The sequence below is a fragment of the Syngnathus typhle genome, linkage group LG22 (assembly GCF_033458585.1).
Source record: "Syngnathus typhle isolate RoL2023-S1 ecotype Sweden linkage group LG22, RoL_Styp_1.0, whole genome shotgun sequence".
Taxonomy (NCBI): domain Eukaryota; kingdom Metazoa; phylum Chordata; class Actinopteri; order Syngnathiformes; family Syngnathidae; genus Syngnathus; species Syngnathus typhle.
Genome location: NC_083759.1, coordinates 3,284,060 through 3,307,431, shown reverse-complemented (window position 1 = coordinate 3,307,431; position 23,372 = coordinate 3,284,060). Strand labels below are relative to the sequence as shown.

At 40.1% G+C, this 23,372-nt stretch overlaps 5 protein-coding genes across 7 annotated transcripts in view; 2 read left to right on the top strand and 3 right to left on the bottom strand.

The window, feature by feature from the left end:
• Positions 1–627, top strand: part of ryr3 (ryanodine receptor 3) — a 42,758-nt gene extending 42,131 nt beyond the window's left edge. The window contains exon 106 of the mRNA XM_061269629.1: positions 8–627. Coding sequence (XP_061125613.1) covers positions 8–103 — 96 coding nt within the window. The 3' untranslated portion in view covers positions 104–627. The remainder of the gene's footprint in view (positions 1–7) is intronic.
• Positions 628–692: 65 nt separating this feature from the next.
• On the bottom strand, positions 693–13,729 carry aven (apoptosis, caspase activation inhibitor). Its single transcript, XM_061269644.1, has 6 exons — positions 13,493–13,729; positions 12,255–12,420; positions 2,786–2,856; positions 2,321–2,416; positions 1,634–1,913; positions 693–1,182 (listed from the first exon to the last, which is right to left on the bottom strand). Exons 1-6 carry the CDS (start codon positions 13,685–13,687, stop codon positions 1,037–1,039), a joined length of 954 nt encoding a protein of 317 aa, XP_061125628.1. The 5' UTR covers positions 13,688–13,729; the 3' UTR covers positions 693–1,036.
• LOC133146210 (muscarinic acetylcholine receptor M5-like) lies at positions 7,936–16,601 on the top strand. Its single transcript, XM_061269636.1, has 2 exons — positions 7,936–8,476; positions 14,204–16,601. The coding sequence occupies exon 2, from the start codon at positions 14,282–14,284 to the stop codon at positions 15,785–15,787; it is 1,506 nt and encodes a 501-aa protein (XP_061125620.1). The 5' UTR covers positions 7,936–8,476; positions 14,204–14,281; the 3' UTR covers positions 15,788–16,601.
• An 83-nt stretch (positions 16,602–16,684) lies between these two features.
• Positions 16,685–19,067, bottom strand: emc7b (ER membrane protein complex subunit 7b). Its single transcript, XM_061269648.1, has 5 exons — positions 18,702–19,067; positions 17,951–18,070; positions 17,710–17,848; positions 17,445–17,525; positions 16,685–17,375 (listed from the first exon to the last, which is right to left on the bottom strand). Exons 1-5 carry the CDS (start codon positions 18,932–18,934, stop codon positions 17,226–17,228), a joined length of 723 nt encoding a protein of 240 aa, XP_061125632.1. The 5' UTR covers positions 18,935–19,067; the 3' UTR covers positions 16,685–17,225.
• Positions 19,068–19,225: 158 nt separating this feature from the next.
• katnbl1 (katanin p80 subunit B-like 1) lies at positions 19,226–22,173 on the bottom strand. 3 transcript variants are annotated; one of them, XM_061269645.1, is made up of 10 exons: positions 22,015–22,173; positions 21,429–21,541; positions 21,231–21,268; positions 20,815–21,082; positions 20,622–20,737; positions 20,494–20,544; positions 20,312–20,401; positions 20,119–20,220; positions 19,943–20,036; positions 19,226–19,773 (listed from the first exon to the last, which is right to left on the bottom strand). In XM_061269645.1, exons 2-10 carry the CDS (start codon positions 21,435–21,437, stop codon positions 19,741–19,743), a joined length of 801 nt encoding a protein of 266 aa, XP_061125629.1. In that variant the 5' UTR covers positions 21,438–21,541; positions 22,015–22,173; the 3' UTR covers positions 19,226–19,740. The 3 variants fall into 3 exon arrangements, with proteins under 3 accessions (XP_061125629.1, XP_061125630.1, XP_061125631.1); XM_061269646.1 differs by having other exon boundaries at positions 21,429–21,494; positions 22,015–22,170; XM_061269647.1 differs by lacking the exons at positions 21,231–21,268; positions 21,429–21,541 and having other exon boundaries at positions 22,015–22,166.
• Between the last annotated feature and the right edge of the window lie 1,199 nt (positions 22,174–23,372).

Here is a 23,372-nt window from a genome sequence, read left to right as displayed (position 1 = left end):
CCTCCAGGAGTCGTATGTGTGGAAGATGTACCAGGAAAGATGCTGGGACTTCTTCCCGACCGGAGACTGTTTCCGGAAGCAATATGAGGACCAGTTGGGCTAAAAGACGGCTGCCTTAATCTGGTGATTTTTTTTTTCTCTCGATCTGACACAGACTGTGAACTTCACTCTAGTTTACTGGAAATCCTGCTGTTAAATGTAGCAAAAATAAAAAAGATACTGAATTTGGATTGATAGGAGGCATCCATATTGGTACTAAAATACCATGGCGCCACTTATATGCAATGTTTTCTCACCTTTTCATTTGCTCAGTCCGAATTGTTTGATGCATGTGAAACTTGCTATGGAATATTTTTTTTTGATCACCACTGACATAGAAATGAAACTTCTGCCTTTTAAAACCTGTCGTAAACATGACTGGTCACTTTATGATACACTTTAAGTGCCTTTTGAGAAACTATGCAAAAAGTTTGTCCCTCTTGACACACACAGCGATTACACTTATGCTAATTTTGTGGCTTTTGTGTTAAAGAAAAAAAAAATGTTGTATAAATGTTGTGTAAATGTTGCTCAGTTTGTTTTATTAATTTGCCTGTCTGCAATTGTTACCACCATAGAAGAGCCAAACAGAGAACAAAAGAAAAAGAAAAAAAAAACATTGATGGGCAAATCAGCTGCTGTTTACATTATATACACACACGTAGTAGTTTTGCATTGATGTGAACGAGGACGGAAATGAATAAAGTTAATTGAGGCAATAAAGCATGACTCGTCACTTTCACCAGCTAATCCCCTTGTGCATTCCCCCCCAAGATGTAAAAAGCCGTTTGTTACCATGACAACCACGGCCGGAGCTAGGGCACTGCAACTAGGCGAGGCAAGTGGCTACTTGTTTGCACGCAGCCCCGACAGTATTTTAGACAAAAGCAAAACCTTTTGAAAGAGACGTTACCATGGATGTTTTGGAGGGGGGTTCACTCCTGCAGGTTTTTTCCTGTAGCTCCTTTTCTTTCCATGTTCTACATCTCTGCAATGGTCAGGAGATCATACTGTCCAACCAGTCCTCCAAGTCCTCCTCAGTCATTTCCTGCTTGACAGAAGCGGACTCAGGGGGTGCGGTAATGTTGTCTTCGGGCTCCTCCATCTTCTCTTCGGTTTGTACCTCAGTGACTGTGTCACAATCTACAGATTGAAAAAAGATATGAGGGATGTTTTTTTTTTTTTTTTTTTTACCCCCCTCAGGACAAGAAGCTAAACAACTAACAATGAGCATATGAAGAGCAATTGGTTGTTGATTAGCATCGAGGCAAATTAGAGTGAACTGCTAAATTGAAAAGAGCAGAAGCACTCCTGATTCAGTTCAAAGTCCGACTTGGGAGACATTAAATCGTTTTTTTAATTGGCAGGACACATATTCGACAAAAAAAAAAAAAAAGTGATGTACCAAGCTAAGATTTTGCCTTTTTTTTTTATATGTAGACCTCCTCATGGGATAGCATAACTCAACTTGGAGAAAAAAAGAAAAAACAGTTCAGAACATTTAGAGATTCTGTCAATCGTTATTTGATTAGCTCTTCAGAGGAAATACTCATGTGCATAACGGACTCTACTCATTATCATCTGGAGTACGAACCTTTCATCACAACAGCGCTTTCAACGTTGACAGACTGGTCTCCCGAGGCAGGGTTCAGTGGTTTCGCTAAAGTGAGCAGCTGGTCCAGCTCGTCATCCAGCTCGTCCGCCGAGGCCGTAACAACACTCGAGGGAGCCTTCGAGTCGGAGCTGGCAACAAAGCTTATAGTCTTGGTGCTCGGGTCTTTTGAAGGTACGGCCGATGGTGTTAATGAGGGCAGCTTGGCCGTCTCCTGTTTGGAGGCCAAAGTCGTTGTGGGCAAGTTGACTGGTGTTGAAACCTGGAATAAAAAAAAAAAAACATCTCCATATTTTCACGCAGATGTCTTAATGTCAACGCTCGGCAGGTTTAATAGTCTGCACGGGTGTCAAGACGTTACACCACACTGAACTTTTTTGCAATTAAAATCCTCATGTTTGTTGCAATTATTGGAAAGCAGAACTGCTCCAACAGCCAAAGTAATCTTGAGTGTTTTCACCTATAAAAGCCTCAGTGTACTGAAGACAGAGTTCAACTAATCCTTGTCCAAACAATTTATTTCTATTGATTTTGGTTGTTCTTGTCTTCTCATAAAACTTTTAATTTCAGCGTGTTCTCCGGTGTTATTAATCCTCCACAAAGTATATGTTCCTCAAGAGGGAACAAATAATCTTCTTGAGTGCTCCTGTGTGCAATTCAACGCGATACCTGAACTAGCTCAGCTTCCAAGTTGAGCCTCTGATGAAGAGGCACTTGTTCAAGAACCTGAGCCAATGCTGGGAGGTCCACAAACAAAGTCGACATCTAGAACAACAACAAGAGAAAAACACAAGATACATCTTGGTGAATATGTGGTGAATACCGTATTTTCCGCACTATAAGGCGCACCGGATTATAAGGCGCACCTTCAATGAATGGCCCATTTTAAAAATGTGTCCATATATGAGATATATACATTTGACACGCAGGCCGGACTTTGGACACGCCTGCTGTAGTGGCTCAATATTGGTCCATATATAAGGCGCACCTGATTATAAGGCGCACTGTCGGTTTTTGAGAAAATTTGAGTTTTTTTTCAATCAAGAGGCAGACTACACATTAATCCGCCAAGACTGTAATTTACCCCATTAAAAAACTATAACAATAAGCATATTAATGCATCCTTGGATTTACCTGAGTGGATGAAGATGTATCCGTCTCCCAGTCTTTTTCTTCAGAAAAGCGGAATTGAGTGAAGCAATCCCCTAAAAATGGCCGAGAAAGAGCATTTGATTAAAAAACTTAAGCCATGTAGAGAACCAACTGATTCCTCTGCATCATAGCACATTTGTCCCTTCCCAGATAAAGAAACAAAACAAAATAATCAACCTTTGCATAAGCAATCAATAGCATTGCGTAAACAGTCAACGTGTGCCGCCATTTTGTTTCCAAAACAAACCCGCTGAGGGCACTCGGAAGCAAATTAACACAGAGGTTGAGTTGTCAACAAGTTAGAAAGCTGCAGAAGCACGCTCGTGCGCCGGACCCAAATTGTTAACATCTTTTATAGCGTGAAAGGCGATTGATGTGCCAATGGACATGCTGGAATGCATCACCCACTAGGACTGCGAAACAAGAACAGGTACTGGCCGTCGGGTCTGAAGGGCTCTTCAAAGCTCTCGTGATAATTACGCTCATCTCCACATGCAAGCAGGAGTATGCAATTTCATGTTCAATAAACAGGTGCAGACAAAATGAAGGGTGCAATCTACAATTTTCTTTTCGCTTAGGTCAGACCCAGAACAGATCAACCTTTAAGGTTACATGACATTCCAAAAGTTACAAAAGCCCCTCACCACCAAACACGGCCTGCCTTTTTTTTTTTTTGGATTGAGGTGGAATCTATTAAGCAATGGCACTCCTTATCTTTGTAGATGTCATAAGAACAAATGAAAGAATAAGAAAAACACAAGCACGTTAATGTGCAAGGTCGCATCTCCGATTTCACGCACCGAAAATCGAATCCCATTGTTGTTGTCGGCCCTTGAGACATGAAGTGACTCGCCAACCATTAAGTACATAGAGACACAGCCGATGTGCTGCAAGGTCAAAGGTCAGCCACTCAGCACTGCATTCGGGTGAAAAATTAACCTCATTCAAAACTACTATTATGTTTACTTCCGAACAAGGGCTGCAAACACAAGATGCACAGTTTGGTTTTAACAGAGAAGAAGGGACAGGTGGTTTAGTTTAAACACTGGTGGCAAACTATAATTATATTTGGGCCTCCAAAGACAAATTATGCAACTTTATGTGTCGATACAAAAATTGTAAATAGTCTTCATTTAAAAAACAAATAAAAATAGAGCTGTGACTAGCGGTATTTATTACCATTCATCTTTTTATCATTTTGAACTGTTTTTACAAGTCCCTGATTTGATGAGATATTTATCAGTTTGTTATGTAGGCTATACTGTATATAATATAAGACGTTCATATTTTTCGGGATTGACAGTCAAAGTGGCCCTCAGAAGGAAACCATGTGACAAAAATGAGCTCCACACCGCCGACTTTAAACAAGAAGGACGAGAAAATAAGACTAATGATGGTTTCCCCTTCCTCCCCAAAAAAGGGCAGACTAATTCTAAACTCAGCAGGTGTAGTCACAAACAGTAGACACAGGTCAGGGTGACAAACACAGATGGACGCTCAGCTGGAGACCTGCTAGAAGAGCGCTCGTCACTCACAGCCTGCCCAACGTGCACGATATTGCAGACGTGTGGCGCTCGGGACCATCTGCAAGTTGTCCTTGAGTGCTTTGCTGAACAGGGAGTGATGGGGGTCAAAAAGGAGAAGCTGCAGGGGGGTGGGGCTTTTTCTCGCTGGCACAGAGAGAAATGACGTCTGAATAGAAAGGAGGTGGCTGAAGAAAGTCAGCTTGACGTGACAGCGGGGTGGAATCCTTTAACAGCTGCTGGTCTACAGCGATACTGACAAACAAGCAAGTCTCAGCGACCGACGGACCGATCTATCAATGACCCAAAGTTGTACGACTATTCACTAATTGAAACTGGCTCCAAAAAAAATGGACTTCAGAGCAATCGTTAGTTTGAAATGTCAGTACTTCTTCAAATGCAATCAGAAATGGAGGCGTCACAACTCAATTTTGCATTCCTCAGACACTCCATGAAGTGACTAAATAGAATTGTGTCATTGAAAATATGCAGCAGGATGGAAAATAAAAAAAATAATAAAATAAAGCAGTCCCTTTGACATTGTGAACCTTTTATCATGGAAATCAGTCAGTAAGCACTGACGTAGCCATGGCAACAAGAATCTTCTGCCAAACTTCTAAAAAGACAAGAACTTAGGGAGATGGAATGGATGCATGTTTGCTTTTGCATGTCTGTTATTAATTGTAACTTTAGCGTCGGGATGGTCGACACTTACCGGAGAAATTACAAACAAACAAAACCAGAAAAAAATTGCAAACTTAATGCTATGGTACCTCCAGCAGACTCCCCGTCACGCCTTTTTGACTAAGCCAATTAGGACAACAAGACAGGGAACAGAAAAGTCTGTACACATCGATAAACCACTGCTTGAGCTAATTGCAATTAAAGTCCTGAGTAAACCAGGCGGTGAAATCAAGAAGCTGAAGCTATTTACTTGCAATGGTGATTGTGCGGATGTCAAAGTCAGAGCAGAGGAACCTCAATTCACTCGGGGCTTTATTCTCATTAGGAATGGGTTTTATTAGTGTGGAAGCAACATGAAAGAACTCAGAGGATTCCTTTCAATTTAAATTCTAAGTCCTCCAAAAAAAATGCGCTTCCGCAAATGTTTTTTTCCAATTAATTGAATACAATTGCATTCGGAAATAAACTCCGACTCAGCCACAAAATTGCCATCTAAGCCGTGTCGAAAACAAACTGATTGAAAAAAGAAACCAAACCTGGAAGACACAATGACGAAAAAATGAAACCCTAAACTTGCAACGGTATATTTTTCAACTTGAAAACAAAAGAGACAACAGATTATCAGTATTCTCACATTCAGAGGAAGAACAATGCACCCACTGAAAGCTAAATAAAGACTTGGTACTTGGCCTTGAACAGCACCAAAGTACCAGAAGACTTAGACACCCCCCCATAGGACTTCATATGGGCGACAAATTCACTTCCAGTTTTCCCAATTTACAAATGTTTTGTCTCAAAAATGGGTCACGGGAATAATTTAATTTTATCCCTAATCAGCGCTTTAATTAAACAAAATGGAGATGAAGATGAAACTAATACTAAATTAGGCTAATGACATAATTATGGTACTAAACTATCATCGATGCACATATGAGGTTTAATTCTCAAAAGTCCTCGCATCATGCCATTAGCTGAAATAAACTGTAAAAGCATTTCTTTATTTTTCCTTCCGCACGTTTTGAAGAGTAATCGAAATCCACACAAAAAAAAAAAAAAAAAAAAAATGAACACTTAGGAAATTTCCCTCGAGATCTTGCCTCAAACTTAGTCAGTCAATAAACCCATCGGGAAGCCTCACTGCTTCCAAACTATCAATATGTGACGGCCAACCATAATATCATCTTTTGATCGTCGCATATAGATTTTTAGCATAGGAAGAAAAGAAAAAAAGAAATGCACAGCAAGAAACTGTGAGCATAAAATGAGATGCAAAAGTGAATGTATTTTTTTGTGAAATGTTACGTTGACGTGATTACAGCCTAATAAAATGACTCGGAACCAAAACGATGAATCCGAGCCAAGGCCAAGCCTCCTCTGACTTCTGGAACAAATTGTCCACCTTTTGTTCAGTCCAATTTAGTCATCAAGAGTCATGCATTATTCACCAAGTGCAAACAAACAAAGCGGTTAGCGACACAACAACCTCCTCGGTAGAGCTGATGAATGCATGTTACAATACATTTAATTGAACAAAGGTGGCTGTCGATATTGAATGTTTCCTACTTATTGTTGCGATTGACAAAGGTGAGCGACAAACAGTGAATTGTGTTTCTGCCTTTATTATTTAGCACATAATAGGGAGCGTCAATGTGGGAGATGAGAATCGCTCAAAACGATTATCTTGAATTGAGGTAAAAGAATCCTGAATGACTCATTTATTTGTTCTTTCCAAAATGCCCTGATTTGACATAATTGCCATTTGGGAATTACTAACAGTGAAAATAAAATGAATTCATTTGCCCAGGTTGGGCAATTGAGAATAGAAATGCTGATACAATGACGACCTGGTACAGTAGAGTAAAACAGAGTAAAACAAAAATAAAAATAAAAAGCAAACACATAAAGTCAATGAAGCAATTTCGCCAGGGCATTAGCTGAATTTTTTTTATATACATTTTAGCTGCCTGTCTAATGTCGATGAGCAAAACTCATTGATTCCATGTAGTGTCTTTTTCCGTTACTCATCGAAAACAAAAGCATCGCTGCCCCCTGGTTAAATCAGGTCCGTGTTTTTTCGAGCTGGTAGCTTGCTCATTATGTTCAATAAAATGAAATAGTTGAAAAGTCAGCCATGAATGCTCCAGGAGACTTGAACTTTGACAATGTGCGATAGCTATTAACACCGTTACTAATTCTTGGCAGGAATTTCTCATTCCAGCATGAAGCCCATTAAGCAGACAACAGGGGATAGCTCACCGTGATGTGAAAAAAAAAAAGATTAGTTTGATAAAACTATACATTGCTCATTACAACTATACGTTTGATGTCTGGTATGTCGGCCATTTTTTTATAATTTGACCAATAAAGTGAAAACATACTGAATTTCTTTCTCAAAATGAATTCATTTGACTGATGAACACTTCAATTATTAGCAGTTATAACTTTAGAATATTCCAAAGTAATATTTTTCAAACGTCTTTAGCAATATGTATCCAAACATGATGTCATGATTATTCTCTGAAAATGTTCATTCCATCTCTAGACAATATAATGTCAACGGCTGAACGTAGACATCATATGACTTGGTAAAAAGAGTTGCTGGTTGGAGTTGTGAGTTTAAAAGTGCCATTCCTAAACAACTCCCAACACAATGGCGCCAATTACCAATCTAAAGTAAATAGTACGTTAAACCATATTGCGCAACAGGTGCTTAGTAGTTTTGTGGATGACACTGACTCCTCCTCAGACTCCTCCCACCATATGCTTCACTGTACTCCTTCTACTCCTCCACCTCACCTTTTCCTCCATCCTCTTCCATGTTGCTCAGTAGCCCCGGTACAGGATGAGGCTATCAGACGCGTGGGCTTTGGTTCTAATAGTGGAGAATCGGCAATTTGGCTGAGGACAGGAGGATCCACTCATGGGAACAAATATTCTTGCAGCATTGAGGATGGAGTTGAAAAAGTTTGCGGGGTGAGTGAAAACCATTTTCGAAGCTTTCTCGGGTCTCCTCAGAAGATTCTTCAATTGTCTGACTGCCTAGGACAATTTTCTGGAGAAAAGGCTTTCGACGTGGCCCCTAGCCACAGAAAACAGCTGTTGCATCCGATCCCAGAAATAGAGTTGGACGATTCAGCACGATATTGAAGCTCCTTAGCAACTGATGAGGATGTGCGACGTCGGGATGACCAAGGGGTATTTGACAAGAGTGTTTTTTCACCTCGTTGGAGAGGCGAGCGGCGATCAACAAAGTCAGCGAGAGCGAGCAAGGGAGGGGACCGAAGAGCCGGCGAGGGAAGGTGTGAAGCGAATGCTCAGAGGGGGAATCAAAGCGCTACAGTGAGAAAGGAAAAAAAGCCAGAGGGAGTCAGAAGGAGTCAAGGGAAAAAAAAATTTGACAATATCAAAGAACTGGCCCAGTGCCCATTTAACGCTGGAGGATTGTTTTCCGACAAAGCCACGAGGGGTGAGTATATATTCTGTTTGAACTGGGTGTTATGACAGTAAATTAAACACATGAACACTTCCCACAGGTTTAGCTGTCGGGTCAAATTAAGATTTTCTGTTTAAAATAAAATCATAATATTGTTAATTGAGCAGCTGGTCTTAAAGCGTTAAAAAAAAACAAAAAGTGTTGAGCTGTCAGATTGGTAATAGTTCAAAGTGCATAGTACATTTTGTATTGCCAATTTCCATGCAAGATACAAACATGATCATTAACCTCGGACATCTTGAAAGAATGTGCGTGGCGGTGTCGTGCCTGTCTCTTTTTGGAGTGGGAGGGCTGATTAGATTTTAAGTATCATTAAAAAAAATATATGTGGGCGGGAAACCACATGCCTCACATCACACTACTTCCATACTTGAATTATACAGTAAGGCTGCAAATAGTCATGATTTTGCAAAAAGTGCCTAAAGATTCCTACAATCGTTTGACAAGAACTGATCTGGCTTTCGGATGTTAATTGGGATGGAATTTATTCATCTTTGTCTATTCTATATATTCTAGATCAGGGGTGTCAAACTCATTTTTTTCACGGGCCGCATTGTAGTCATAGCTTCTTCGGAGGGCCATTATGACTGTCAACTCAAATAAATGTATGAGCACCTCATATTATATACAGTAAAAGCTACAAAACAAACTGACAAACAACTTGTTTTCAAATCAGACGAGTAAAGACTGGTCAAATATTAAAAAAAAAAAAAAAAAAAAGATATTAAAAGTGAAGACAATTTGCAATTCTAGTCATTTGTCTTTGCGGGCCACATAAAATGATGTGGCGGGCCGTATCTGGGCACCCGGGCCTTGAGTTTGACACCTGTAATCGAGATGGATGGATGGATGGATGGATGGATGGATGGATGGATGGATGGATGGATGGATGGATGGATGGATGGATGGATGGATGGATGGATGGATGGATGGATGGATGGATGGATGGATGGATGGATGGATGGATGGATGGATGGATGGATGGATGGATGGATGGATGGATGGATGGATGGATGGATGGATACATACATAGAACCAATACACAATTAAAACTTGACTTATGGTGTCCCTGTACCAAAAAAAGCCTCCATAACACTCCCCCTAAGTGAACAAGTGGTATTTAAAGATGACCACGTGTAGACTGTTCCGTAGGCTGGTAGCTGAAGTGTCTCTGATCAAAGCTGCCGTTTTTAGTCTCACGCCTTCTTCCACCGGCTTCACTATCATCTGCGGGAAAAAAAAAAAAACGACAGAGTGCCCGGAAGGTTTTTCTTCCCAAAGTGTTCCGATGGGCCATTGCGTCCATATCTAATGACGTATCCATAACAACACCGGAACATAGAAATGAAGGCGTGATTGCTGCTATTCATATGAGTTAGGGCGAGCGTCCAGTTAAGCGAACCACCGATGTGCTAATGTGATTTCCTTTTGTCTCATTATGATTGAGCCTTGATAGGTGTCCATTAGAGGCCTCGGTAAACTACGGCTGTGGGGGAGTCGAAATGATCCTCCAACGGCGTTAGGATGTAAATAAGTCAATCCCGCCACTCATGTAGGTATGCCACGCCTTGAACGAGAGGATGGCAACATTCCCCATGGCAACAGCGCAATCAACCCCCAGCAACGATTGGACGGAAACCTGAGGAGATAAAAGCCGCCTCTGGGTTACCAAATAGTTGACGGCAATTAACTCCTCCGGACGTCGCATGGAATCGAGAATAATGCCTTTTAATTTAACAATCGCAGTGGCGCAGAACGCTCGTCTGCTTCCTGATTGCTTCTTCAGGCAACGGCAAAGTCTATTTCAAAAGACATCGGCCTTGAAGTATTTCGAGTACCGATATCGGTCAGGGTTGCTTCCTTGATAGCCTCGGCCATAGGGAAGCAATGAAAGAGGTTTACAGCGAACCTTTGTGCTTGAAGTGATTGAAAGCAGAATAAATCACAGTGCCAGAATAAAAAAAGCATGGAGTGTTTGGGTCAGCTGCAAGTGCTAGGCATGGATGAGGCAATAAAAACATGGAGTCAAAAACTGCATTCAATAAAAAAATAATTTGTATTCAAAAAGCGTTTGAATGCTAACCGTCTTCTTTTTACCTCCCTGAGATCTACACAAAAAAAAAAATCCTCTTAATACCCTTCATCCTGGATTATCATTAGGAATAAACGGTGTAGACATTCAGGTACCCAACTGCTAAGGAGGCGTGGGACCTCATTTGTGTCTGTGAGAATCTTAGTAGTAGGACATTGGACAATGCTACAACTCTCGAAGGCTCATTTGTGCTGTGTATTACTACAAAGCTGCAAATTGACATTTTGATGTTGCATTGCTGATATCAGGCCTATCTTAATTGGCGAGAAAAACATTGCCTCCCACATACAATTAAGTATCCCGGAGAGAGCGTTGGCCTCTCGTTGTACGGTATGACTAATCTGACAATGTGGGCAAAAAATAAATAAAAAAAATAACAGACAAGAAATACTGAGCTGCACAAGTCGCGAGTTTGATGCATCGTTGTAATGCTCTCCAAACAATAAAAATAGTGGGAGACTAAAAAAAAAAAAAGTCACACTCATCTGAAAGATCCCATAATTGATTACAAATAATGAATTGGATGTTCTATAACAATGGAAAGCTACAACAGCAATTTGAACAGTTATGTTTAATAAATAAGGTATTGGAAATATTGGGGTTAAAAACAAATCCTGTTAGTCACTGGTGGAGCTAGAAGAATTTTATGCAATACCAAAGTGATTTGAAGGACGAAGAAACGGAATTACAGACAATTCATCACCTTCCAAGATAATGTAATAAGTCATTTTTCCCCAGAAACACTCAAATTTAACCAAATGCCAGTTATTTATCAATCACAAATTTACATTTTGGTCGAAATTTAACTATTAAGCTATTATTTCAGGGTAAGCACAATAGGAGTAGAATTGGCATGACCTTAGATGCTAATGCTGATAACACAATTATTATTATTATTATTGAACCCTGATGTAGGGTTACTGTGTTGCTTCCTTAATAATAATTGTTTTTACAAACACAGTTCAGATATCAATATGCACAATTTGGTTATTCTAATTTGTCTCACCCTTGATATATTGGTTAAATCCTAAAGGAGGAGTGCACACAGTTGACAGTGTCAAAATCCATCTTTTTGCTCAGCTACCAAAGTGTAGGTCACAGCTATATTTGAAATGACACAGGTCAAAAATAGTTATGCAAATCGGAGGCAACTCGGCCTGAAATTCGGATTGAGGTTTTAGGTCATTTCACACTCACTTCAAATTGAGGCATAAAAAGGCAAGATTAATAAAAAAATAATAATAATAAATACAGATTCTGCAGATGGCTTCAACCTTACCTTATAACTTTGTTCTTCACACATGATAAAACATACAAGCACATTTACAGTTCTGTACTTTTACGAGGAAACGTTACTACAAACTGGGAAGAGCAAACAATGTTGTTGTTTTTCTTTCAAATGATAAGGATGTTTTTTTTTGCAGCCATCTGAAAACACTGTCCATACAAGACAATTAAAAAGGGCGCTGAAGACAACACACATTTCCTTTTGGCTAATTAGGATTACTGAGACAAGTGCAGTTGGAATATTTGACACCTTGGGGGGGGGGGGGGGGGGCAATTTTCATTTGTTTATCTAAGGAAGTAAAGTACTAAAACACATGATTGAGCCTGCAAGATAAACAAACAGAAGACACAAACCTTCATAACAAATCTCACCTGCGGCGCCCAAAAGGACATGGTAGTCAGTTCCTCTAATCGTGGGCATATTGTCAGGGATTTCCTGCTTCTCCGAGTCCTCATAACGGTCCCAGTTGGACTGCAGTTTCCTCCTGGAGAAAACGACGCTGTGAGCTTCTTCAGGAGCGTCACGCTCAACTTGATTCTGAAAAATGGTGCAAATTTGAATTATAAACGATGGATAGATGATATAATCAATGCACCCACAGAATAAAGTAATATAACCATCAATTGACTATCATGCATGATATAATGTGTCAGTTTGCAAACCAACTGGGAGAGACGTTCATTCGGCACATTTAGCTTTCTTCTTCGCACAGTCAGCATGAAGCAAAGCAGAGGTGTATTTTCATATGATTGCAATCAAGGAGTCCATAAATCCCAAGGGAGATTTATTTGATTGCAATCACTGACCTCCTATTGTTTCTTTTCTGACTCTGCCATTACAACAACGGGATGATTAGTTGACAGAAGCTGCCAGCCGAAATGAAGAATCCTCCGTGTCATTTTCAAGGCAAACAAAGCCCATCGGATGCTGTTCAAGCGCTAAGCGATCACATGTGTACATAATTCAAGTGTTTGATTATTTAGCCTTAATCAAACGACACAAAAAGGTGAGATTACTTGAATGACCTCTACAGCGCATTATGAGGACCGATGTGATTTTTTTATTTTATCAGATGCTGACGCCATTGAAAAAAGGCTTGACAGTGCAGAAAATTCCCAAACATGAATTAATATTAGACTAGTCCGTAACGCATGAGAAAATAAAATAATATTAATATAATAAATAATATTTATGTTTGTTTAGCTAATAATTTAATAAATGATCAGTTGCGGATTAATCATTGCATCTTGAAAGTAATGTACTGGCCACAATTTGTGAAAGTAATGACAGGTTATCCATTTTCTTTATTATAGAAATAATAATCAAATTGCTATCAAATCATTTATTAGAAACTAATCACTGATAAAGTCCATTAATTTAATTAAATGAGCAGATGTAAATTATTCGTGGGTGTTAAATGCACTAAACAGTAAATTACAATGAAAAAAGTATTAAAACTGTGTGTCTGGAATGGGTGAAATGGAAATGGCTGCATTTGCTTTGAATTATATTTATATTATATTTCACTGCATTTTGCAGGAATTCAACAAGCAATATTATGAAAACATGCTTAGAATTTCGGGTGGTTTGGTAAAGCGGGCTCATTTACCCAGTGTTGGAATTCCGCTGCATTTGCATCTCCTCCACGTCCACGACCGCGATGATAATCTTTTCTGCCCCGGCCACGGTGGTGACCTCCTCTGCCTCTTCCTCTGTGATCACTGCCACATTTATCGCCATCGTTTCCACCGCGGCCACCTCTTTTCCAACCTCCTCCTCTGCCTCTATTCGGTCTACCGTCCATGACAGTCTGATTTGACAGCCGGACGTCTTTAAGTGTAGCACCATAAGTTTTGTTTTGTGTCCTGATTAATAGTGCCCTGCTGACACGGGATGCAGTTTGATATTAGTTCCGCTATTTATTAATGTTTTCGAAATCGAAATAATTCACAACAATTTGATCTAAATGTAATTTGAATAACAGGTAATAAATTATGCAATAGTAAAAGTAAACACTCAATTAGCTATTTACGCCAGCGCAGAAACATATGCTTTATTAGTCGCTATATGAATAAATGAATACATAAATAAATAAATAAATAAATAAATAAATAAATAAATAAATAAATAAATAAATAAATAAATAAATAAATAAATAAATAAATAAATAAATAAATAAATAAATAAATAAATAAATAAATAAATAAATAAATAGTGTGAAAAAAATCTGGGAAAAAAGTCATTTGTTGTCAAATGTGGTGGTGTTTTAGTGGTGTTTATATTTATCTTTGTGTATTGATATTCTCCTTCTATTTTACAGGACATATTCTATTCCGCAACAAAGACTTTGCATCTAATATTTCAACTACCTTCCGTGCAAAAAAAATAGCACACCACCATGGATGTCTATCCTCCAAACAGCACTTTTGCCAACACGACTCATATTCACTCTGCCCCTCACAGCCTTTGGGAAGTTATCACCATAGCAACCGTCTCTGCCATTGTCAGCTTGATCACAATAGTTGGTAACGTTCTGGTTATGGTATCCTTCAAAGTCAACAGCCAGCTGAAGACAGTAAACAACTATTACCTACTTAGTTTGGCTTTTGCAGATCTCATTATAGGAGTGCTCTCCATGAACTTGTACACGACATATATACTGATGGGTTACTGGTCCTTAGGAAGCCTCGCATGTGATCTCTGGCTAGCTGTGGACTATGTCGCTAGCAACGCTTCAGTTATGAATTTACTGGTCATCAGCTTTGACAGATATTTCTCCATCACAAGGCCGCTGACTTACAGGGCTAAGAGGACTCCAAGGAGAGCCGCCCTCATGATAGGTCTTGCATGGCTTGTATCATTTGTCCTGTGGGCACCACCAATTCTGTGCTGGAAGTACATTGTAGGGGAACAAAAGGAATCCAAGGACCAATGCCAGATTCAGTTTTTAACAGAGCCAGTGATCACATTTGGGACGGCCATTGCTGCTTTCTACATCCCAGTCTCAGTCATGACAATTCTCTACTGTAGGATCTACAAGGAGACACAGAGGCGGACAAAGGATCTGGCAGAACTGCAAGGACTCACAAGCGACCGTGTCTCAGAAGGAGCCAAACCGCAGAAAACTATGATTCACTCTTGCTTCCATTTCACCAGAGAGAGGAGAGAAAGGAGCCAGGCCTCTTGGTCGTCCTCCAACCAAAGTAACGCCACAAAAACCACCATTAGGTCCGATGAAGCGTGGGTGAAAGCTGACCAAATCGCTTCCTTTAGCTACTCCTCATCTGACGAAGACGAGCATCACGTTTCCATGGAGACCCCGCAAGGATCTTTGAGGGATCAAAACGATAAGAACGGCCAAGTGACAAATTACGCAGAAGAGTATTTTTCGACACCCTCCGAGAGCACCAAGAAGTATACTTCCTTTAAGTTCACACCTGGCTCCAAGGGTAAAAGAGGAAGTCCTGCACCTGCATCTCCTCGACGTCCCGACGCCGAGCAGAAAAACGCCTCACCTTCCTCCTCCACTACCTCCAAACCGATGGACCCGGGCCTGAAGAACCAGATCACCAAGAGGAAGCGAATGGTTCTGGTGAAGGAGAAGAAAGCCGCCCAGACGCTCAGCGCCATTCTCCTGGCGTTCATCCTGACGTGGACTCCTTATAACATCATGGTGCTGATCTCCACATTCTGCGCCACGTGCATCCCGACGTCCCTCTGGCACCTGGGCTACTGGCTTTGCTACGTAAACAGCACCGTCAACCCCATGTGTTACGCCTTGTGCAACAAAACCTTCCAGAAGACATTCCGGATGCTTCTTCTGTGCCAGTGGAAGAGAAAGAGAGGTGAGGACAAGCTGTACTGGTGTGGACAGAATGCAAATGTCAACAATAAAATGACTTGATGGGGAATCACGGTTGAGTCGGTCAGTACGAAGAACCAGTAGACTACCAACGTCTGCCGGTATGTCACATCGGTCGCTTTGTCATCTCGTCGCTCTTCCTGTGTGGTCGGCATGAAGTGCTGCATGTGAATTTATCTTGGGGTGAAATCAGAATGGTTTCTAAAATATGAAAATGAGTCAGAAATTGGAGCTAGTTTATTTTTTTAATTCGTGTAGTTTAAGAATTAGTTGCCACCCAAATAAGTATATGGAATCATAAAGGCTGCATGTTTTTTTTTAAATGTGAAATTCCATAATACACACCTGATACAATGTAGGCTTGAATTGTTAAAAATGATTTATCCTGTGAATGAATCATATAGATTTAATGACTTGTATTTTTTTTTCTTTTTATTATAGTAGTTGCGGTGCATTTTGTTCCAAGGGCTAATCTCTTGATCTGCATTACTTCCGACAGTGATAACGTGGACATAAGTATGCTGCTTTACAACATTCATATTAAAAGTACAGAAATCAGAAATATCAGGTGTAGTATCAGTAAGGCCTGGCTTGCAGTATTTCTCTGTGGTTGATGTTTGATGCTGTTATTAAAAGAATAATATCACTTTTATGCCATTTGATGATGTAACGTCAAACTCTGTGCCTTCTGTTCTGCTCAGAGGTCAAATTACATGTCGTGATTGAATCTGTGGTAATTGTCTGTGCGGTTCAGTGAAAGTGAAAAAGTGTAAAAAAAAACAAGAAATACAAATTCTGTCATAGAATTATAATTTTGTCTGTGTCCTGATATACGTATAATGTTTAAGTTATTAAACTTGCATCAGAGATGTTATAAGTGCTGTTTTGTCTTGGCTTGAGAAAATTAAGTTTCACTCGAATGACTACCAATACAAGAGCTGTATCTGAAATTTTTTTAATTTTGCTTTGTCCAATCCACTTTTAAATTTCTGTGGGAGTGAGGCAATTTTTTTAGGTATCGTAACACAATTTTTATACTCCAGAATTCACATAAAAATACACATAAAATTGGGTGTTTGACACAAAACACTTTGAACTGTTTTTACATACCGTTCCAATTTATTTATCCAAGCTTTTCAGTCCTAAAAATTAATTCAAGTCATCATTCACTGTCATATTACTGGAAAAAAAAAATCTCAATATGTATAGATGTTATGATTCAAGGTTAGCAGCAAAGCACACCAAAGGATTGCCACACAGCAGATGAAGAATCAGCAGGAAATGAAGAAAAACTGCACGTGAATGGATTTCTGTTAGAACTTTATAAACAAAAACACATCTGTAGATTTTAAATAGTTAACATCTGTGCACATAGAGAACTGTACAATAAACCCAGTACAATGAGAAGAGGGGGGGGGGACACCTAAAAATTCTGCACCCATGACTTGACGTGCTTTTTCAGGCATATGAGGTATGCGTACTACCTCCTCTTGACAGCCGGCCTGGTGCCCTTACTTGTCCCACCCGCTTTGCTGGAACCCTTGGAGCCAGAGAAGAGCTTTGTCATGAGCTCAGACACATCTGGGAGCTCCGGGTTGGGGTTCAGCATGTTCATGGATTGCTCCATTTCCTGTGAGGAAAGCAGGTTCCAATTCAATGACCTTTAGTGACATCCTCTCACTCTTTAGAGTTTTCTTACCTTTCTCATTTCTGGGTCATTAGTATTGACCACTTTGGGCAGGAGAACAATAATCAGCAACGGCAACACCATCATCATAACCTGCATGAGCAACAAAGTTTGAAAATTAAAATACAGGGCAAGAAACATGGTAGTCTATGACCACAGCGCCCCCATCGGGACATATAAGTTATTACAGCGTTTGTTTAAAATCAAGTGGGTTTTTTTTTTACTTTAATGCTTAGAAATGAGATGATTTAGTAGTGAATAACAAGTTTGAACATACCATTGGGTTCATGAGGAAATCAGTCCAGCCCCAGGTTTCCCTCTTCATGAAGTAGGTGTGAATGCCACTAGCTCTTATTTGGAGAGGATATGGCTGGCGGATCACTTCTGAAGTCTTAATGTAGTTCACAAGCCGTGCTCTGTTAAATAAAAAAACGAGACAGTATTTGAAGAGTTATTAAGTCGAAAGGAAAAGAAGATTTGTAAACAAACTAACGAAAGGTTTAAAGCAAAGCACTTACCGCATTTTCCCCTTGGATGTGATGTCAACACGCACCGGCTCAAATCGGTACCCTGGGGTGACAATTTCGACAACGTAAGATCCGGAGGGGACGTCATTGACTGCGAAACTGCCATCAGTCCTGAAACACAAGTGCAAAACAAATTTAATAGACTTAATACCTTGTTTGTAAATCCATCCAATGGTACACAGAGAAAACGAATATTGTTGCACCTTATCATGTCTAATTAAGTCAAGTCAAGTCAGGTTTATTTATATAGCCCTAAATCACAAGCAGTCTCAAAAGGCTTCACATATACAAAACAAATTGACAATTATTCTCAAAGCATCCCCTGATCTTAAGCTCCCGATTATCTTAACGGAATTTTACACATTATTACAATCTGACAATGACCTTTATACCTCAGAGATAAATAGAAAAGAATTCGTTCGGTACTTGTTTTGCAAGAAGGTTTCTCTGCAACTTATCAGTTTAAAAGCGTTTGTTTGACGTCATATACAAATGTACGTTTCCTTACCAAAATCAAACGACTCTGTCGTTGTAGTTTGTTATGACAGCATTAGCTAGCACGCTGATCAAAGTACGAACTTCCATAAAATCAAGACTAGTCGATCATTTTTGCAGTAACTAACAAATCCTGAAAGTAGTGTGGAGGCCGGGTAATGTCAAATTTGCTCGGTGTAAACTAGCTAGCATGCTAATGCTACTTTGCACACTTACTACGTCAGCATGTTTATCTGTTGTTGTTTACCTCAAAAAGCCCACGTAGTCTTCACCATCTACAAGCACTCGAGCTGTGGAGACCCAATCTTGTGTTTTTACCCCTGGTACGATCGCCCTTCCCTCGACTTTAAACCGATCTGGGGTGGTCTGAGTCGATACACCTGCACCAGGCCCAGTTTCCACATCGGTGAAACACGAAGCTACGACTCCCGCGGCCAGAACCAAAAACCATGAGAACTGTATTCTTCCCAAATTGAACATTGTAACTGTCAATACTAAATAAAAGTTTGCTTAAAAAGGCGAGCGGGTCAACATGGAGCTGTTCTTCAAGGCAGGAACCACACAGAAGCAGCTGGCACGTTACGATGACGTCACTTCAGAGTAAAAAGCTTTATTGTTCAAACCTAAGATACACAAACTTCCTGTCATGATCGTAATAAAGGCGCTTATTTTGATTTACAATTATATCAGTAGGTGTTTTATATTTTGACTCTTTTTGGAATCTTTTTTAAAGATAGCCCTTATAAACAGCCACCACAAAAAAACAATAAATACATTTATCAAATTTATTTAAAAGATGAAAATAACTTGTCTTGGAACCAAGTTTAAATGACACACATGGAAGACACACAAGATGCACACTCATAACTTAAGACTGTTGCAACTTCCAAGTTCCCAATTCCAAATAACGCAGGTTAAAAACATCCAAACTTTGGGCCATTCGAGAATCCGTGTGCATTTGCGTTCGACGACAAGCGGTGAGTGGGAGACAACTAGCTTGGCACGACATATCCAGTCTCATGGAGGTCCACGATATGTCCCCCTGTCCTGAAACGGTCCACTTCAATGTGAAGCAGTCACCCGCTGTGCTTCTGCTGCAGAAATAGGCTCCCAGTCCTGCATTCTTCTCCAGCAATAAGGAGTTGTTTTGATGTGTCCGGTTCATTTTCAGTTGGTTTTGACTAACAAAACCATAATCCAGTCCATACGTCAGATGCCGTTAACGCTACAACGTAGTCGTGATCCAGTAAGTAGTGGTCACATCCCTGGAGTGCTACATGGACAAGTCAGGGCAGCTGAAGGACGTATGCCTCGACGGCCTGCAAAAGAGATCGGGGACAAAAGTCGTTCACGGTAAGTCACTAATTGTGACACATTCAGTAAGATGGAAATTAAGCCTGTAAACAAGATTAACAGCTTTACTTGGTCTGATAAATGTCAACTAACATTTTGTTAAACACCTAACGACATGACTTTTTCCCCCCTCACCTTTGCCAGGTCTCCAGTAGAACCTGAAACCAGACATAACCTGGCTCCGTCCTTCCACAAGTCCCTTAGACGTTGCTTCAAGACTACAATGTTCCTGTCGTGGGAAGGAAGAAATGGAAAAAATCACAACATGCGTTGACTTTGGTCTTTTCCCCACAACAACATGCAGCTCCCACCTGTTGTCCAAACTGTCCCGCAGTATTTTCTCTGGCTTTGAAAGGTCTGGCCACCATTTCCTGATGACAGCTTGGACCCAGTGTAAACCCACAATTATGTGTCTAATCCAAAACAAAATGGCAACAGCTAAGATCAGCTACGGTTTCTGAAGAATGATGGACGAGAGGAGCCGACTTTAATAGCGCCACTTACTCTTCGTATTTACCGGAAAGAATCACTTTGACTTGGGGTATGAGGTCAACGCAGCATCCGATTGAAAAACAAGATGCTTCACTTTGAAGGCTGAAGACCAAAAAAAAAAAATGTCCATGATTTCTTGTGCTGCTTTTTTGCTCTAATCTTATAACATGCTCCTTAAAATCAAAGAAACATACTTATTTGTTATGACAGGTAACAGATCAAGCAGCACGCCTCTATCTTGAATTCTGTGGATTATAAAGCATTCAATTAAATTTTCAATCAACATTAAAAAGAACACGTGCATTATGAAGAGAAAATGTACACGATTAGATAAGCCACTAATTCACTGGCGTTCCTTCGCCATAGCGTTAGGGCCACTCTAAGTCGAAGGTTCCTTCCAAAGAGGATATGAGACACTGCTTCATGGTCCTTGGACAGCTATTGAAAAAACAACAAAGAGCGTGTTAGTAAAGCAAACGAAAGTCTCAAATTGAAGCTTCGACTGGTATTCTGACCTCAGTGAAGTCACTGTACTTGGAAGCGGGCCCTGCCATCTTAGAGGCCCCTGCTGCATTCACAGTCGGCCTACAGTTATCTCTGTAGCGATTGCCCCGCAGATCCGAGCATGTCACCTCATTTTCTTTATTGGCCATGCCGGTGTCACGGGCTCGACCAACATTGGATGTTTTACGGTGCAGCTTCACGCCCACTTCCAGGGATAGAGAACTCTTCCTCTTGCGAAATGAGGGTCTCTTTTCCGTGCCTGGACTGTGCACAAGGAGTCTGGTAACAAAAAAAAAACATGTTGCATTTGACATCATTGTAAGAATCCTAAGTCACAACAAGACTAGAAAGGGGTGTTTTACAGGTCCAGTGACTAAAAGGGGTTAACTGTGCGACAAATCCCTAAAAGCATAGATCATAGACTCACCTTTCCTTATCTAATTGGTCCTTATTTCTAATATCCACCTAAAACAGAAGGGATAGGGGATGAGGCCACTATGGCCACGTCTCTACCGCAACAATACCACTTGCACGACAATGCACTAGTTTTACTGTCATCAGGAATTTCTAAACACACCACACTGTTTACACAATATGGCGTGTTAGTCGCCGACAAGCTCCATACCTGCTTCATGGTCTTTGAAAGATGTAGGCGAAATCACAAGAGGCCATCGGTCTTTTTCTTCTTGACCTTTGAGAATTGCCGTTGATAGAAACGCATATCACAATTTAGGTACACTATAAAGGAGGAGAAAGTATGGAGGAATGTTTGCGAGATTAAATCACATGAGCAAAAGTTTCTTTTGGTATAATCAATTTGAGATCATAGCTATACAGACGAGACAAAAAAAAGAAAAGAAAAACAACACGCCAAATGTAAACATTTGCTATTGCGCTACTCGTATTAGCATTAGCTTAATTAGCGAAACATGTCCCACTTACTATAAGACACTTCGCTCAACCATGCTAACAACGACATGTCGACAGAAAATCAAATGACATATACAACATTTCATTTCGTAACATTAATCGACGCGTTAGCAAACTTTAAAGTCTGCAGCTAGCCACAGCTATTAGCATTGAGCTTAGCCAGGCAATTTAGCTAGGCTGCTAAGTCTGAGCAAACTGTCCGCTTAGCCTTTCAACTTAACTATCACAAACAACAATTCCGAGCCACTAGCGAGAGTCAAACATCGCATTTAAATACCAACCGAAGCATTTTATCAGGTGGCATCTAATCTCATCAAGATTGTAAATCCAAAAAAGGTGAAAAACTGGTTACACCGTCCAAGGCCAACTGTTGTTGAACGTTTGCTTACAGAAGTTTTTGAATCATTCAAATGCATCCACCGCCGGTGTGCGGGGATTGTGGGATTGATAAATTTGAGGTTTTAGCGCCCACTGCTGGACATCTTGGGAAACAATTCTAAAGATGTCCAACAGTTGGCGCTATATTATATATAGTATCTCATTTTTATTTGTTTAAATATATATTCTGCATTATCTTCCACAGACAGTCTTGATAAAACAAATCAGTGTGTTTAATTTTTTGAGGCAATTTTTTCAGGCATGAACTTTTGCCTGCCGCCTTTGAATTTACGTGAATCATTTGGAAGTTAACGATGCTATTTGTGTTGACATTATGTAAGGCTGCAGGAGCCGTTTGGTACACTACATCTCTGTTCTCACAGCGGCTCTCTGCCACCATGGATGAATTGGGATCCTTGTCCACAGGCTGCAAATCAAAGGAGAACCAAACATGTCTGGAGGGGAAAGGTTGCAGCAAGTTCAACATAACTGTCAAATTATTCGGATGCAAGGAGTGTAATTACTTAAATCAAGCTCCAAAGAGTACAATAAACATCTTATTTGCCAATATTCATCATGGTTAATCTCATTTCACTGTATTCTCATTACACATTTGCTTTTTTTTCTTTTTGCCACAGTTGTGGAATCAAAATCTTATTAGCCAATATTCATCATGGTTAATCTTATTTCACTGTATTCTCATTACACATTTGCTTTTTTTTTTGAGGATGACTTCTAATTCCAAGCTAGGGCACAGCATAAATTGTCAGTTAAATGAACTCATTTTTTTTGCAGGTTTTTTCCCCCGCAGGTCTCCATGCCATAGTTTTGAAAGCATTTCCATTTCCCAACGGTAGATGTCAGTGTTTATCCATACTTACTTGAAATTCTAGTCAGTCCACTTTGCATGGTCAGGGGGGGCGTCATCATATTTTATTGAATATTTTTACGCTCATAAAAATTATAGCAAATATTGCATGCAAGTAACCCCCCCCCCCCCTCCTGCAGAGAATAACATGATCATGAACTCCTTCGTCCATCACCATGACCATTTGTGAGGACATCAAACATGCTTTTGGCCAATACAAGCACTCTTGTATACGTTCACGGCATGTACATACATCAAATCGTGATAAAGTGCTCCCACAGCTGAAGCGGTAAAACATTTCCAAGAACTACTGTAGGACATATTGAGGATCCCATTATAGTCAAATATTTTTACAGGAAAGATTTATTGTTTGAATTTATGAGTCTACCTTGG

What these genes read in the sequence shown, in the direction of transcription:
- aven (XM_061269644.1), bottom strand. Translation starts at nt 13,687, where the DNA reads ATGGACGGTAGACCGAATAGAGGCAGAGGAGGAGGTTGGAAAAGAGGT. An exon ending in ATACATCTTCATCCACTCAG is followed by an intron (nt 2,417 to 2,785) that starts GTAAATCCAAGG and finishes TTGTTGTTCTAG; the next exon opens with ATGTCGACTTTGTTTGTGGA. An exon ending in TGGAAGCTGAGCTAGTTCAG is followed by an intron (nt 1,914 to 2,320) that starts GTATCGCGTTGA and finishes TTTTTATTCCAG; the next exon opens with GTTTCAACACCAGTCAACTT.
- LOC133146210 (XM_061269636.1), top strand. Translation starts at nt 14,282, where the DNA reads ATGGATGTCTATCCTCCAAACAGCACTTTTGCCAACACGACTCATATT.
- emc7b (XM_061269648.1), bottom strand. Translation starts at nt 18,934, where the DNA reads ATGTTCAATTTGGGAAGAATACAGTTCTCATGGTTTTTGGTTCTGGCC. An exon ending in ATTTCCTCATGAACCCAATG is followed by an intron (nt 17,526 to 17,709) that starts GTATGTTCAAAC and finishes TTGCTCATGCAG; the next exon opens with GTTATGATGATGGTGTTGCC. An exon ending in ATGACCCAGAAATGAGAAAG is followed by an intron (nt 17,376 to 17,444) that starts GTAAGAAAACTC and finishes CTTTCCTCACAG; the next exon opens with GAAATGGAGCAATCCATGAA.
- katnbl1 (XM_061269645.1), bottom strand. An exon ending in GACCAATTAGATAAGGAAAG is followed by an intron (nt 21,083 to 21,230) that starts GTGAGTCTATGA and finishes TTTTGTTACCAG; the next exon opens with ACTCCTTGTGCACAGTCCAG. An exon ending in TTACCTGTCATAACAAATAA is followed by an intron (nt 20,402 to 20,493) that starts GTATGTTTCTTT and finishes TTTGGTCTTCAG; the next exon opens with CCTTCAAAGTGAAGCATCTT.